Source organism: Meriones unguiculatus, chromosome 15, assembly GCF_030254825.1.
Source record: "Meriones unguiculatus strain TT.TT164.6M chromosome 15, Bangor_MerUng_6.1, whole genome shotgun sequence".
NCBI lineage: Eukaryota > Metazoa > Chordata > Mammalia > Rodentia > Muridae > Meriones > Meriones unguiculatus.
In genome coordinates, this window is record NC_083362.1 from 36,384,057 (window position 1) to 36,396,863 (window position 12,807).

The 12,807-nt window shown below is 44.2% G+C and overlaps 1 protein-coding gene across 5 annotated transcripts in view; it reads left to right on the plus strand.

Annotated features, from left to right (window-relative positions):
* Positions 1 to 12,807, plus strand: part of Mfsd6 (major facilitator superfamily domain containing 6) — a 71,044-nt gene that overhangs the window by 40,556 nt on the left and 17,681 nt on the right. For all 5 annotated transcript variants that reach the window (XM_060368341.1, XM_021649280.2, XM_021649279.2 and 2 more), the window contains exon 3: positions 9,263 to 9,360. In XM_060368341.1, the coding sequence (XP_060224324.1) occupies positions 9,263 to 9,360 (98 nt within the window). The remainder of the gene's footprint in view (positions 1 to 9,262; positions 9,361 to 12,807) is intronic.

The window sequence follows — 12,807 nt, forward strand, 5'->3', positions numbered from 1 at the left end:
GGTCGCCGTCTGGTGCTTTCTGCTGTCGTTCTGCACTTTATCTTTTGAGTCAGGGTTGCTCACTGATTGGCCAATGAGCATCAAGGATTCTCTGGTCCCTATCCAACCCTGTGAGCTAAGGTAACAGATACACAGGATCATTTTAGGCTTTTACATGGGCACTGGGCATCCGAGCTCACACTGTGTGTGGCAGGCACTTTACCTGCTGAGCCGCGTGTCTCTCCAGCCCCTTTTCTTGTTTTCTAGAAAACAATTACTTGGTTGATAGTTTTAGGTGTTTATGTTGTCATACATCTGCAAAGGCTCATTTTACTACATTCTTTGGATTTCAGAGAAATAATGAAGTGTTCTTTTCTTATTGAACTACAAGTTGATACTTTATGTACTCTCAATTCAGTTGAAAAAAAATTTTTTTTAAATTTTTAACAGCATCAAGATTTCTATTGCCCTATAATCTATAGCACAAGTAACGTATAAAAATATAGTAAAAATCTCTTGTGGCAAGAAAATATAATTACAGGATAAGACTGTCCGAACAGTGGCGGCAATGCTACCATTTATGCTTATTGTGCATAAAGTGCTTTGCAGAAGCGTGTGCAGGGCACTCTGCCAACGATCTCTAGCTTAACCTCAGGGCCCCTTGAGTGAGCTCTTGCTAGGTCCATTTTAAAGTGGGAAGTGTAACTGGTAAGTGCCCATGGTGGCACAGCTTGTAACTAACAGATGTGCAGTATGTGTGTGTCCAACCTTAGACAATGTAGCATCACGCTCTCATCTACGTTGAGGGACTTCACAGTTTAATTACACAAAAAAAGTCATGAGGAAATCTCTTAGCCCTGTAAGCCTTTGTTTTATGACTTCGTGTTCTGGGGCTCCTGGGTGCATGTGGCTGGTGGGCTATCCCAAAACCGTCAGACCTCAGAGCTCCACCTTCAAGTCCTAATTTCTAAGTTAGCATGGCAAGAAGGTAGTTTCTTCATGGAACCCATTCTTGCCTTTTAGTCACCTTTTCTTTTTGGGTTAAACATGTTTGCTACTCAGGTACCATCTTGATAACAGTTGTGCTGCTGAGGGCTGGTCTATGTCCTCTCCAGAACTGGCCTGTTGACACTCAGTCTGTCAATGGATGGCGTCTGGAGATGAAGCCTTTCCAGGTTGTTAGGCTGGCATGAGGTCGTGAGAACATGGGATTAGTGCTCAAGGGGCTTGTATGCTCATTTCTTTTCACATTTGTTGGTTCCCTGCCTTCCTCCCTTTCCCTTCCCCCTCTCTCCATTGGCCCCTCCCTCCCCCTCTATACCTTCTTTACCCTTCTACCTTTTCTGTCCATTTCTACCTTTCCCTCCCAGTCTCTTCCTCCTGCAGCTGAATGAGTCTCAGTCTCATTGCCTGGAATGTAAGGAGACTATAAATAGGTAGGCAGCCTTCTGCCAGAAAGTAAGAGAATTGTCACCAAACACAACCATGTGTCGCCAGGCCCAGAACTGAGAAATGTCTGCTCTGTGAGCCACTCAGGTACCTTCTTGTGGCACCCTGAGCTAACTGATCTATGCCTCTTTATCAAGTCGGGAAGGAAAGCCTGAATGGGATTGTAAACAGACTTCCAAATATTCTCACAGTCAGGGACACAGTAAAGGAACTCAGGACTCAGCATGGCAAGGTAGCAATGGAATGAGTCCATTCCACCACTTGCAACAAACCTTTATTCTTCTGCATGTGTATGCATTCTTGGTAACATAGACATTGGTTTGGCAAACCTACTGTGCAGGCTGTAAAAGCAAACAAAAATCAAACCAGATATGTCCAAAATCTCCTCCCTTCTTTTTTTGAGGGGGAGGTGGGGTGGGGTGAGTGAAACTTCAGCCTGGTCATTTATACATATCAGACATATGGTCAGGGTGACCATAATAGGTGACATCATGATTTCACTGTGATTAATCAAGTCACTGGTAACTACTATGGCTATTTTCTTCCTAAGGTATCACTACTAATTGTTTTATTCTTGAGTTGTGTGAGATTTTGTTAGAAATCTGTTTCAAATGTAGGTAGAACATTAGAGCACATATTTATATGAGAGAGAGAGAGAAGAAGGAGAGAGGGAAGGAGAGGGAGAAGGAGGAAGAAAGAGACTGAGACAGAGGGAGAGAGAGATTTCCCTGAAAGGTTGATGATGGGAGGAAGGGCTGCTCTTTGTGGTTTGTTCCTACCTTCCTTATCTCTCAGCAGTGTGTGGAACCCCTTCCTGGTGTCTGTTCCTTACACAGTAGATTTCAGAGCACTGCCTCTCAAAGCCAAACAGCTGCAAGTACCCCCTTTTTGGCCCTCAAGTAGCAGGGAACCCTTCCTCATGCTGCCCCCATCCTCCCTCAGATGGATGCCTGTGACATCTGCAGCTTCCTCAGTGGAGATGGCCTCCGGGCTCCTTTCCTCCCATTACACCATTTCCTGCTGGCTGAGATTTCATTTGTAATCCAGAATAATGGAGCAAGGGAGCACTGCTGAGTGGCATTTGCTTTTCTACTTTTCTCCTATCTTCTCAATGATTCGTGAAAGTTAAAAATGCCAACCATTTTTAAAGCCAATGCAAACACACCAGCTTCCTTAATCTAAATGCACAGCTGTGTCCTGTGAAAACACATTAACATGCCAGTGAACTGTCCAGGGACCTACCCTGCAGCAGGAAAACAGCACGTGGCTGGTAAGTCCAACAGAGACATTGTGGCTGCATCTCCTTCCAAACCCCTGACCCTTCTCTTTGCTCATCTGTGAAATGGGCTGCTGGAGTAGACGCTGTGCTTCTCTTAGTTCAAACTCTGGCTCTATCTTTATGTTTGATTTTGGAAAAAATCACATATCAGACCCTCACTCCCTGACTGCCCTTATTCTTTATTTCCACGCTATTCAGATTGTGAGCAGCAGAAGTTTGCACAGAGTCATTCAGACAAACTTGTCAGTCATTATAGCCACTGGTGGTGTTAGGCCCAGCATGAGCCTAATTTTAAGACGGTATGAAGAGAACCCGGAAAACTAATCATGGATGCAAAATCGCAAGAGGTTTATTTTGACCATTGCACAATGGGGTCACCCCTGCTGGTCAGCAAGGAGTGGCTTTTAAACATCACAATATGAGAATTCTTTATTAAGACAAGAGGATAATGCAAAATAAAAGAAGAGAAATGGACTAGGGAAGAAAACTTAGAGAATCCTGAGCAAAATGGAAGCTGTTGATAAAGGATAGAGTGGTGGGAAGGCAGCAACCGACAAGGGAGGGAGGGAAGAAATAAAAGACTGTCTAATGTGAGCTGACCTCAAGGCTCTTAGAGGGTGTGTATTAGAAGAAAGACAAAGAAAACGAAGCAAATGTGGGGAAGGGATTGTGCAATAATGCCAGGGCAGGCGTAGAAGAACCACAGACCAAAATATTCAGCTGGGTTGTATCTGCATGAACAAGGTGCATTGCACAGTTTATTCAATACAGAAATATCTGAGAGGCTAGGGCATAGGGTACAGAGGATGGTGTAAAAGAGTTGGATATTCATAGATGATGAGTTTATTATGCCAGTGGCGGGGGGGGCATGCCTTTAATCCCAGTACTTGGGAGGCAGGCGAATCTCTGTGGATTTTGAAACCAGCCTGGTCTACAAAGTGAATTCCAGGACAGCCAGGGCTACACAGAGTAACCCTATATCAAAAAACAAAACGAGAGAGAGAGAGAGAGAGAGATATGATTATGCCTAAAAATCACATTTCTGCAGGGTAAAATCCAGGCATACTTATACCAAAGAAGTGGCCAAAAGATTAAAAAATGATTACGTCTAAGAAGGAAAACGTAAGTATGAGAAGTGGCACAGTGAGACACTATAGTTTGTTGTTGGTTTTTGTTTTGTTTTTGAGACAGGGCTTCTCAGTATAACTGCCTTGGCTGATCTGAAACTCACTTTGTAGACCAGGCTGGCCTGGAACTTACAGAGATCTGCTTGCCTCTGCCTCCTGTTAGGCCCAGCATGAGCCTAATTTTAAGAAGGTATGAAGAGAACCCAGAGGACTAATCATCGCTGCAAAATCAAAAGAGGTTTATTTTGACCATTGCGCAATGGGGTCATCCCTGCTGGTTAGCAAGGAGTGGCACTGGGAAACAAAGGCCTTAGGTTTTTAAAGGACAAAGCTCTGGAAATTCCAGGGGTTGCAATCTTGGCGATTCAGGATTGGATGAGGTATTTAACTTTTAAAATAATTGGTTGGTTCTGGGCATCCTTAGGTCCAGTCAGCCCTGTCTTAAATATCTGATCTTCAAGTCAATTTGAAATTTCCTGCCACATGAGATATAGCCACAGTTAAAGGTGGGAGAGTGATTAACTCATCCCGTGTCTGTTCTGAGGAGTGGGAGTTACAGGCTTTGGATCAAAGGTCAGGAGCTATTCAGGAGAATGATTGGGGCCATTTGGCCCAGTTTCCAAACAAAGCCCATTTCACAGGTGCCAGCCAGTGATTTCTCTCAATTTAGTAGAGATCTCTGCTTGTTCTCTTCCTTATCTCTGCCCTCACAGATGGCTAATGTCAGGAACTTTTACATTCCTCAGCTCTCTGGAGAAGCACTAAGAGTGGGGATGGGGAAGGCATGCAGCCCATGCCTTTCTCCAGAGCTGGCTGACTCCACTCTGAATTTGGGACCTGGGGTCTTATGTGCTTCTCTATGTACAGGTTTGGGAAGAATTGTCAGGGCGTACATGTTCTTGCTGAAAGCTTTGCATTTTACTTAATGCTGGCCCATACTCTTTTTTTTTCTCTTCTCTCTCTCTCTCTCTCTCTCTCTCTCTCTCTCTCTCTCTCTCTGTGTGTGTGTGTGTGTGTGTAGGGAAGAGAGCTGTATGAGTGCTACAGCACACATGTAGAGGTCAGAGAACAACTTACTAGAGTCAGTTCTGTCCTCTCACCATGCAGGTTCTGGGGATTGAACCCAAGTTGTGAGGTGTGCAGTAAAACATTGTTCCTGACAGAGCCACTTTTCTAGCACTACATTTATCCTTTAAAGGCTTCTTTGATCTGCTCAGAAAGGGCTGTGTAGAAAAGGCCACCTCCAGCATGCCTGTACCATGGATATAATCCACGAGCCCCACTGTGTTCCACACTTGAAAAGTGCACTAATTAGTGCTGTTTGTACAAGCCTTTCATTTCCTGTCAACCAGTGGAAAAGTAAATACCAACTCCCCAGATAAAGTAAGTGGGCAAATACATCTGGATGAGGCTGTACAAAGTGCTCATAGCCCTTCTCGTAGACCTAGCTCTCCCTAACTGCAGAGTCCCGAGACACCAGCACTGACCCATCATCTATGGCGAGGCTGTAGTGACACACTCTTGAGGAAGACACATTCTGCATGAAGTATTTCTGCATGTTTGTGTGGCAAATGTCTAGCATGGGAGAAGGCATTTTTCTGAGCTAAGCTGTCATTTTTCTGGGCTGTGTTGTGTCCCCTGAAAACTCCTCGAGTTGCTAACGTCCAGGACCTCAGTGACTGTGTGGAGTGAGTGCTTTTAGAGGTGGTTCACATTCACAAAGGCGCATCCATCATGATTGCTGTCCTTATGAGAAGTTATCAGCACACAGACAAGCACAGAGGGAAGACACACTCCACAATGATGTAGGCAACAGCAAAACAAGCTGGAAGGCGTTTGAAGAAACCGACACTGCTGTTACCCTCTTCTTGAACTCTAAGCCCCAAGAACTCTCAGACAGAAACTGTCTGTTGCTTAAACCAGTCAAGTACTCTATGGTATGTACTGGGGTAGTCCCACAGGACTGGATTCATCCCGCTGTGGCCTCTAGTCCTTGATAGACCCAGCCTTGGCTTGGCCATTTGTAGTGACATAGAACATGATAGTTCATAAGGCAGCTAAGATTTTGTGTCACATGGAGCTCGCAGTTGATGTGGCAGAGCACCTTACTCAGAGACACTTCCGCAAAGTGGGGAACGCGTTGTATAGCTGAAAAGCCCAGCCTGTGGCCTGAGGTGTAGCTTTAAGCCGATCTCAATCATCAGAAACTGCCTTCTTCCTTCTACCAGTTCTTTTGGAACAAGCTGACCCAGACAGATGCTGGAGGCCCCAGGCAGGTGCAGGAAGAAGCCCAGCTGGAAACCAAGGAAGACCTCAGACAATACTGTACTATGCCAACTGCATCCTCGTCTGCTTTGCACCCCCTCTTCTGAAGGAGGGGCACCCACATCTTGAGTGTCCTTTCAGCTTTCTTCTCAAGTTTCCTTGGCTGCTCCTTCCGCACTGTATCATCTGAGCTTCTCTAGCCCCTTCATTTTCTGGCTCATTTTTTGTCTATTTATCGTGTTTATCTCTTCAAATGTACCTTTAAGAGATTCTCACCATGTCTGGCCAAAGCACAGAAGCAAGGGCGATCAGCATTGAAATCTCTTTGGACTTGGTCACAATTCTGACTTCAGCTTGAATTCTAATTAACTTTTTCAGTTTTCTCAAATGCCACCCAGGGTAACCTAAACTTTTGATGCCTTTTTCCAAATAACTAATATATCAAATGCCAGGATTATGCTTTGGAATTACACCACTTACACCATGTGGCTACTTCAGCCCTACCAGGAAAAACTTAATAAAATTGTGTGTGTGTGTGTGTGTGTGTGTGTGTGTGTGTGTGTGTGTATGTTTTCACTTGGCTTTTACCTAGTTGGAAAATACAACAGCCAAGTAGAAGTGGACAGATTCCATTAATGACAGTCCTATTTATTTTTGAACATTCTTAATTTTCTTCATATATATATATATATATATTGTTCATATATATATGTATGTATGTATATATGTATATATGTATATGAACAATAAAGAGGTGGCCAGGGACTGGCACTACAGTGGCTTTGCTAATGGTGGCTGTCATTGTCCTATTAGCTTCTTAACCATCTGACAGGAGATGGACCTGACAGAGATCTCAGACATGCCTTTATTGTTATCTGCACAAGACACACACAGCTAAAATGATTGTCGCCCCCCCCCATCTTCTGATGCAGTGTGGTTCTTGTGCTGTCTCCCAAGGATGGGGCAGTAGCTCGGGAAGGCTGCCTGGTGTCCCCAGGAGCTCTTGGTTACCCCTTCAGCTGTGCTCTGGGAATGCCACTGGTTCTTTGAGCTTTGTGGTTTACATGCCAACAATTCTGTCTTCTGGTGAGTCAGGCCCATGGTGAGCAGAGCCTCCTTATCTGCTGCACACATGCTGGTTCCATTGCGTAACACTTCAAGATGCCCTCCAAAGTCACTTGTCCCTATGCATTGAGCTGTTTAAATCTTCACAGAAATTACAATGTTTCTCTTCAAGCTTTATCATGAATATGTTGCCAAATATGGATATCCTTTTTAACCTTCCTATTTCTAAGAAGTTAATTTATTTTTCCCAAACTTTTCACTTATTCCTGTACTATAACTTGCTATCTGAAAATAAAGTCATGCGTATAAACACAATACATTCATCTTGAATACTTATATTTCATTTGCCATTGTATCCCTAGAACTTAGGGCAAAATCTGCTTGGTAAATATTTATTAATTGGTGTTTGATTTAAGGTGTATATAATCCCCACCAATTCATGAATGTTTATTGAGGACCCATTATGTCAGGCAGAAAGGGTAACTGAGAGGCCACAGGATCAGAGACCTCACCTTCCATGACTACATGGTCAGCCTCTAACCATGTAAGTGTTGTGCAGAGAGTCACATGAGGCTGTGAGTGCGTGCAGAAGAGAACAGTCCTGGCGTGAGACCTGAAGGAGCACCATCAAGACTAGGGTGGAGGGGGTGGTGGGTCAGCTGTTCCTTTGGTGCTGGAGGATATAGCATTGTGCCAGGTAGGCTGTGTGGGGATGTTTCCTGCTGGACTAAGGTTGGTTTGATTTGACGGTCCGTACTGCATCCCATGTGCTTTCTGATGATGTGACTCTTGAAGCAATAAAGCAGTTTCCTTAAGTTTGTCTCCACAGACTATCTTTCTGTTGTTGTTGTTCCAGAAAGAAAATAATTGTGGCAATACCATTTCATGTGACATTTTCAACTATTTTGGCAACTGTATGGTTCATTTTTACCCAGACTCTCGATAGATTAAAAATATAGGAGCACTATTCAATAGTATCTCAGCTAGGAACTGGATTTTTTGTTTATTTTTATTATTTTTGTTTAGTTGTACATGTGGGTCTGTGCAGCAGGGCTATGGGTGTTTGTGGCTGCCAGAAGAGAGTGATAGTTTGGCCAAAGCTTGAGTTTCAGGCAGTCGTGCTGCCTGACAAGGGTGCTGAGAGTTGAACTTGAGTCCTCTGGGAGAGCAGCCAGTACTCTGACCCACTAAGCTATTGCTCCAGACCCTGCTGTTTTAAGCCGAAACAGAAACCCAGATCCGGGGACTTGGAGATGTAGATTGAGGTGTCTAACTAAGCTGAGCGTCACAGGAAGCCCACTTAGACTTCCTGTCTATGCCTGCACTGTCTCTGCAATCATTTCTAGAATAAGGTCTGCACTCATATTTTTTTTACCCTTTTGTGTATCTTTTCAATACACATCTTCCAGCTTTCTGGTTAGTTTTCACTAGCTCCGCTTCTACTGTGTATATTGCTCTTTGCACTTTTGTCCTTTTAACCCAGATGAGTCTGATCCCAGGTTGTACGAACGTCCTTAACACTTTATTCCACGTGTTTGTTTATGTTGCTTTCTTCCCACTGCATTGTCAGGGTTTTTTTTTTTAAGGAACATTTTTTGTTGGTTTTTATTCGCCTTGAGCCCTGCAGTGAACAGAGCGCACAGTGGTGTCTCAGCTGATATGCACTGTTAGAGCTCCATGTTCATGGTGGGCCTGTCTGGCTCAGGGGTGGGACGGGGTGGGGGAGGGGCAGTTGGTACCCTCCTTATAGACACTGTATCAGTGTGAAGTGCTTACAGTCCCAGGCATGTTTAGGCTACAGCCATTTGAAAGGAAGCCAGCAATGCCAGATCATAGATGGCTGTGTACCCAGACCATCTGAAAATACCACTAATGAAGGATAGGGAAGGGCAGTCCTGGCTCTTACAGTAAGCATTCAGGGAAGGCAGCAGGCAGAAGGGTGGTTAAGTTTGTCCACAAGCTTTCCTGTTCCTAAGGCTAGAACATATCTGTTTAGTCAGGAATGGTTTGGACAGCAGGAACCTAAGTAGGATTTGCAATTTGTGTTTCATGTTGGGGCCTCAACCGACTTTCCCCCATGTTGCCTTTTCTTTTCCAGGGTTTTGTACATTGGCCTGGCTTGCAATACGGCGCGATATATTTACATTTCCTACCTGGAGAATGCCTGGACTGTCCTCCCCATGGAAGTTCTTCAAGGTGAGCTGGTGGTTGGCATGAGAACTAGCTCTCTGCTGCTCCTGCAGTGACCTTAGTGTCCCTGACCTTCTGCTTCAGGATCTACCCGAGAAGGGCGGGTCCACTGCTCTAAGGGCTGGGGTTGGCTCTTCACTGCTCTGAGTGCTGTTTTGTGTTGAGCCAAACGAAGCTGGATGTTCTCCATGCCTTTGTGTTGAAACAAAGAACCAGGAACTGTAGGATAGCCCTGCTGTTAGGCACAGGCCTCCACAGCTGGTTTTAAAGTATGAAAAGATGTATGTTTCAAAGGCTCAGGGTCTTCTCATTTTTTTTAGATTAACTAGCACATATGAGAAAATATGGCCCTAGTATTTTATCTCCAGTTATTTTTATCACATCTAGTGGTTTATAGGGAAAGCTTGAGAGTCATGTTACTGTTTTCCATGGATCATCTAAGTCGTTACTCTGACATGCCGTCGCAGTGCTCTGTTCCCACCAAGATAAAAATTTGAAAGATTTCGTGGGAGGCTCTTACTGTGTGGATTCAGAGCATTGAAAGCACGGGTCTGTGTCTACAGTTCCACACCAAGCTAGTGTACAAGATCCTACCCAGGTCTAAAACTTCTGCTTGGCTGTTTATCCATTGGCTTTATGATTATGATCTTTAGGACAAGAGCACTGGAGCTGAGTGGACTGTGACAACCTCCAAAATCATTGTTCAAAACAGTCTGTGACTGCATAATTTCATTAGCTTTATTAGATGTTACTGCAATCATTTCCTAACACAGAAGATATGAGTGCACCTCAGCCAAGATAATGTCCTGTTCTGATTCAGATTCACAGTGCCTCATCTAAGTACACTGTATAAAACACACGCTCATTTGCCACAGTCCCTCATCATAATGATAAAAAGAAGATGCTAAATTAAAGGACATGTACCATTTATAGTCATGGAATGATGTAATTTAGAAATAGACACACTTTAAAGGTGCTTTTCTCAGATCTGATATAATGAGCAGTAAGAGAAAATGTGTTTACAAATATATATACGAAGTTGGGTTTATAATAGTAAGTTATTGTTTGTCAAAAAGTAAGCTATTGACTATAATAATCCGAACTCTGAAAGGGTTTTTCCCTGAAGCAGGCTCGGCATGGTTTCACTTAAGAGTCATAAAGTATTAACATGAGTAGCAAGGGGGTCTCATGGTAAGAAGGAAACCGGATCCTTGGGATTCCCCACTTCAAGGGCCTGTTCTCTCCTTGTATTATTTAGTTGCACAATCTGTCGATACATAAAGAAATCTGTGTGCCTACTAAAAATTGATGTTGTTATGAAAATATAAAAGTATATAGTGTATATACACTAATTACTATTTTTCCTTTAATTAGATATAAATTACATAGAAAAGTTTACATAATATACTCAAGAAAAAAATAATATCCGTGAATCTAGTCATAGTTGTAATACCAGTACTTGAGAGGCTGAGGTAGGAGGATTGCTGTGAGTTTGAAGCCTGCATGGAATACAGTGTAAAAGCTTGTCTCTAAAAACCAAAACAAACAGCAACAAAAGGCATCATGAGATGGTCACAGGAACAACAGAAGAGCTGTATCAGAGAGGAAAACAAATGCTCTTTGTTGTGAGTTTAGAAATCCTTCCCTGTTATTTTTCAAAGCTGTATAAGGTGAGCCAAGCCTGAGACACGCTTTAAGAAGCTCAGGTGCTATGGTCAACCTGACTGCTTTGGAAGCCAGATACACAGCGTGTGCCTACTGCGGTGTGTGACATGGACAGAAGAGTGCACGCTTGCAGTGAGGAGCTCAGTGGAGAGACCAAGCAGCTCTGTGAAGCAGGGAGTGGCCGCCTGGGGCCAATGTTTCTTTATTGAAACATTCTTTAAGCTCCAGTCTAAGCGGAAGTCTGAGGTGCCACCGAGTAGCATATAGATATCTGCTGCAGAGTGGCAATGTGGGCCAAAGTGTAGATGGCAAAAGTCACATGGCACCATCAGGAACACACGTGCTGTGCTGTGCGCAGGCAGGAAAGGAGTGAGCGTCACATGCTGCTGACCAGGCACATCCTTTCCTATGGTCTGCACCTTAGGGTGTGCCATGGGGGAGCTGGGCATGTTCTGAACCTAAGAGGAATTGTTCTTCCTGTGGCCAGCTATGGCTTATACTTCATCCTTCACTTTATTCTCCTGTGTGCCCATAGAAGATCAGTGCTGATCTCCCGACAGTAAGAAAGGTCTGTGAATGATGCCTCCTGACCCAGCAGGGGTTCTGCAGCTTCCCCAAGTTCTAAGCTGGAGGACAGCTTCAGTCCCAGGCAGGGTGAGTGCTGGCTTTCTAAGTGCACAGAGCCCACAGAAGGCAGTGGCTCATGCAGAGACCAGTCAACATGACGTTACTGAACAGGCTGTGTGGGCGTCCTTGACTCTGCTGCCTGCTCAGGCTTGTCCAGATGACCTTCTAATCTCTGCCCTTACAGGAGACACCCTTAGGATACAGATATAGCCAAAACAGGAAACAATGGTAAGGAAATACTGACTTTAGGACAAGCCCACTTTCACCATAGATGAGTTTTAAGGGTAGGGGTGTAGCTTAATGGCAGTATTTGCTTAACATGTGCCAAGCCCCTGGGCTTGAGCCCAAGCACCGTTGGGGAAAGAAAGATAACCCCAACTGAGGCTGTTACTTAACTGCTACCAAAGTATCAGGACGTTGAAAGGCTGAGGCTGGGGTACAAGACTCATCACAGGCCGTCTGGACCCCGAACAGCCATCATGGTCACTTTGTTATTCTTAATAGGTGTCACATGAGAGCCAAAAGGGTCTTTTGAAAAAAGTTTTAAAATCTTATTTATGTGTGTGAATATTACAGCACATGTTGAGAAGTGAGAGAATAACTTTCAGGAATTGGTTCTAGCCTGCTCCGTAGTCCACCTCACTATTGCTCCCCCGTTGGGGTAGCAAAGGGGCTACTCAGACACCTATTTGGGGTCAAAAGGTGGCCAGTGGAGCTGACTAGAACTGTAAGAACTCAGCTCTTTCCCCTGTTGTTATAGTAAGTTTAAAAAAATGGCTGTTAGGCTATATAATGTTTATTTTTAGCCCTATGATTATCACGAGGTATTATCTAACCTGCTATCACAAATAATGAGGCACAGAACCTGTTAGATATAGAATTGCCTTATTGACCTTGGGCTGGGCAGATAGTCTACCTACACTGTCTTAGTATCCTCACCATCCATCTCCCAGCCCCCATCCAATGCCATCAGCTTCAATCCTCCTCATCTGAACTACCTTCCATACAAAGTCCTGTGGGACTTGTTTTTATTCTTCACCTGGGCCTTCCCACGCCATTATTGGAGCTCTTCCTCCTGGCCCCACGTGGTTTCTTCTCCAGGCTAACCCATCCTGGTGTCTTCCTTCTTCCTCTCTTCCTCTCTGTCTCTCTCCAAAGCCA